The sequence below is a fragment of the Chrysochloris asiatica genome, unplaced genomic scaffold, assembly GCF_000296735.1.
Source record: "Chrysochloris asiatica unplaced genomic scaffold, ChrAsi1.0 scaffold00207, whole genome shotgun sequence".
Taxonomy (NCBI): domain Eukaryota; kingdom Metazoa; phylum Chordata; class Mammalia; order Afrosoricida; family Chrysochloridae; genus Chrysochloris; species Chrysochloris asiatica.
Window position 1 is genome coordinate 3,451,886 of NW_006408725.1, and position 3,564 is coordinate 3,455,449.

The 3,564-nt window shown below is 34.5% G+C and overlaps 1 protein-coding gene across 1 annotated transcript in view; it reads left to right on the top strand.

Moving 5' to 3' along the window:
• The window catches only part of LOC102823781 (chromosome unknown open reading frame, human C1orf112), a 92,983-nt gene that overhangs the window by 73,521 nt on the left and 15,898 nt on the right, over positions 1–3,564 (top strand). The window contains exon 19 of the mRNA XM_006872658.1: positions 1,571–1,684. Within this exon, the coding sequence (XP_006872720.1) occupies positions 1,571–1,684 (114 nt within the window). The remainder of the gene's footprint in view (positions 1–1,570; positions 1,685–3,564) is intronic.

Genomic DNA, 3,564 nt, shown 5'->3' on the forward strand with positions numbered 1-3,564 from the left:
CTATGAGTCGGTTCCAACTCGATGGCACGTGACAACAACACCACTACCAGAGCTTCTTCATCCACTGATAAGAGACATGTTTAAACATACGTTGTTATGAAATAAATCAATGCATGTATGAACTAGAACCCCAGTAGCAATACTTTTTGACTTATCCTTGAATATTTTTCTCTGTGACTCTGATACTGAACTGTTACAACTGTTTTGTTGTTGTTGGTACTCATGAAAACTTCTGAAGTTAAGAGTCATAGCTTATTCATTGAACCTTTTATTCAAGCATTTTCAAACTGACTCAATGGCACTTAACAACAGTAACAGTTATAGGAGTGGAGCATGGCAAACATGTACTTAACAATAACCTTCACTGTTTATTTGAAGCAAAAATCATTTTAGCTAGGATAGTCAGAGCTGTGTCATCATGGTGGTGTCATGGTTATGCACCTCCTTGGTAAGCTTTAAGCCAATGGAGAGATCAAATGAAAAAGGCTTTCATCTTACTAGAAGTGATTAGAATACTTTGGAATGAGTCCATACTGGACAGAATGGATCCCCCAAATTGTCAGGTAGGAAAATTACACACAAAAAACAAGAATGAAACTAGTCTTTTCTATTTAGAAAATGATGAAAAAGATGAAATCCTATCATAGTAGATGGATGATTGAATTAAAGTGAAGCAAGTAACAGCTTTTTTAGTATCTTTGGTTAATGGTTGTTTGTATAAATAAGTTAGCATTGTTGTTGTTGTTACAGTCCTGTATAGCATTTCTGAAGAGGGGCTGATAAGTTCAAACTGCCAACCTTGAGGTTCAAACTGACCTTTATAAATAATATAATTAGATATATTCTTTAGTTCCTAATGTGTAGCATGGATTACTAATTTATTAAGAATGAGAATACAGTAGAATAATTGACTTTCAATTTACTACTAAATGCTACAGTCCGAATGTGCTGGTTCTAAATATGTATTTCTTGAAAAATTAAATACTAATGATTTTGATATAAGCTAGTACCCGAATAATTAAAATTCTGAAATTTAAACGTGAAAAATTTTCAAAGGGAACATTCATTTCATAGAAGTCTTTTTAAAAGAGAAATTGCAAACTGTTGCAATTTGGTTAAATGGCCCTTCTGTTTTCAGCTCAAGAGCTAAGAATGTTAACATTTTTAAAAGGCTGTTATAATATATATATATATACACGTATATGTACAACAGAGATCATATTGCCTGCAAATCCTACAATAAGTACTGTATGGCCTTTTGCAGAAACAGTTTGCCAGTTCCTGCTTTAAGTAATAAACTCATGATATTTTTTAAAAAGTTATGTTTAAAGGCTTGATATGTAAAAATTTTCAGAAAACTATGCATGTTTTATAGGGGCTGGTGACCGCAGGGTGTGTGACAGGAAGAATACTATAATAATTCACAGATTCAGTTGCCTTAATCAAATTCCACCTTATAAGTTTAGGCTTTATGTTCTGTTACGTTTTCCTTGTCCACATACAAATCCAAATAGTCACTGTGTCTATCGCATTCCATTTTTAGCATTGATTTTGGTCTTTACTTCTTTAGATGGTAACTTTTCAGACTTCACTCCTGAAATTAGAGCCTCCTGACCATGGCCGTTTGGTGGTGCTGGATTTTGTATCTTCTCTAGGGAAACTTTTTATACCTCAAGCTATCCAGGTATGGTATGCTTAACTGTTGATTTATACTCAAAACCTCTGTAAGAATTAATGATTCAGGAATTTTTAGGCTTTAACTTTGTGAAATTCTGTGGATTGCTTACAATGAAAGAGGGGGCAGAAGAAATCTAGTTTCCAAAGAGGGAATGACTTTGTCAGAGTTGAACTAATTATAAACTGTTGTCTTTTAGAAAAATACATGTTGACATACAAATAATGTTATGAGGGGATTTCAAAAAGCCTAGAAAAATGGGATCAAAAGATAACAGTATTTTTCCACAAACTTTTTGAAGCCCCCTTGAATGAGGTTGGCCATAGTCTAATAGATGAGTCAGTCTCTCATTCTAGTTCAGCTCTTGGACACAAAGTGAGGAAAGCATACTGTGTCTTCTAGGGACCCATGTATAATTAGGAGATAAGCTATTTTCTTGGTTTGTATCCCATGAAAGGGAGCTTTTTTTGTGCTTTTTAAAAGACAATACTTAAAATGATGCAAAGTCTATGTAAGTGACAAATGGATATTTCTATGTAAGAGTTTTTGGGAAAGCGCTTCCTGTGAGGAAGAAAAGCGACACTGCTCTCATGGAAGAGGTTAACACACTTATACTGAATTTGAACGTTCAGTTCATTTTTTTAAATTGAGAGCTTTGCCTTTACAATAGTCAACAATTTTAGATTGTTGACATTTATTTTTATTATTTTTTAACCTCTATGAGAGAGACTCCACCACATGTCTGTCAGTTTGTCGTACTGTGGTGGCTTACATTCATTGTCAAAAAGAGCATATCCAGATCAGTCATGAAGTACAATGCTGTCTGTGATAGGATAATATTCATGCACCAAAAGGGAAGCCCAGTTAATACCACTATTATCCAAATTTATGCACCAACCACTAAAGCCAGTGAGGATGAAATAGAAGGATTCTACTAACTTCTTCAATCTGAAATTGATCAAACATGCAATCAAGATGTATTGATCATTACCGGTGATTGGAATGCAAAGGTTGGGAGCAAACAGAAAGCATCAGTAGTTAGAAAATACGGCCTTGGCGATAGAACTGATGCTGGAGATCACATGATAGAATACTGTAAAATTGATGATTTGTTAATTTCAAATACCTTCTTTAGACAGCATAAGAGACAACTATACATATGGACCTTGCCAGATGGAATACATAGAAATCAAATTGATTGCATCTGTGAAAAGAGATTATGAAAAGGCTCCATATCAGTCAAAACTAGGGGCAGACTGGGACAGACTATCAATTACTCGTATGCAAATTCAAACTGAAGCTGAAGAAAATGAAAGTCGGTCCACAGGAGCCAAAATATGACCTTGAATATATCCCACCTGAATTTAGAGATGGATCATTTGAAGAACAGATTTGATACATTAAACACTAAAGACCAAAGACCAGAAGAGTTGTGGGATGACATCAAGAATATCATACAGAAAGCAAAAAGTCATTAAGACAAGAAAGAAGGAAAAGGTCAAAATGGATGTCAGAAGAGACACTAAAACTTGATTTCCAACACAGAGATACTAAAGTATATGGAAGAAATGAGGAGGTCTAAGAGCTAAACAGAAAATTTCAAAGATCATCTCAAGAAGATAAAGCCAAATATTACAACAAAATGTGTAACAATCTGGAGTCAGAAAACCAAAAAGGAAGAATATGCTCAGCATTTCTCAAGCTAGGGGAACTGAAGAAAAAATTCAAGCCTCGAGTTTCATTATTGAAAGATTCTCTGGGAAAATTATTGAATGATGCAGAAAGTATCAAAAGAAGATGGAAGGAATACACTGTACCAAATGGAAATGGTTGATGTTTAACCATTTCAAGAGGTAGCATATGATCCAAGAGCCAGTGATACTGAAGGA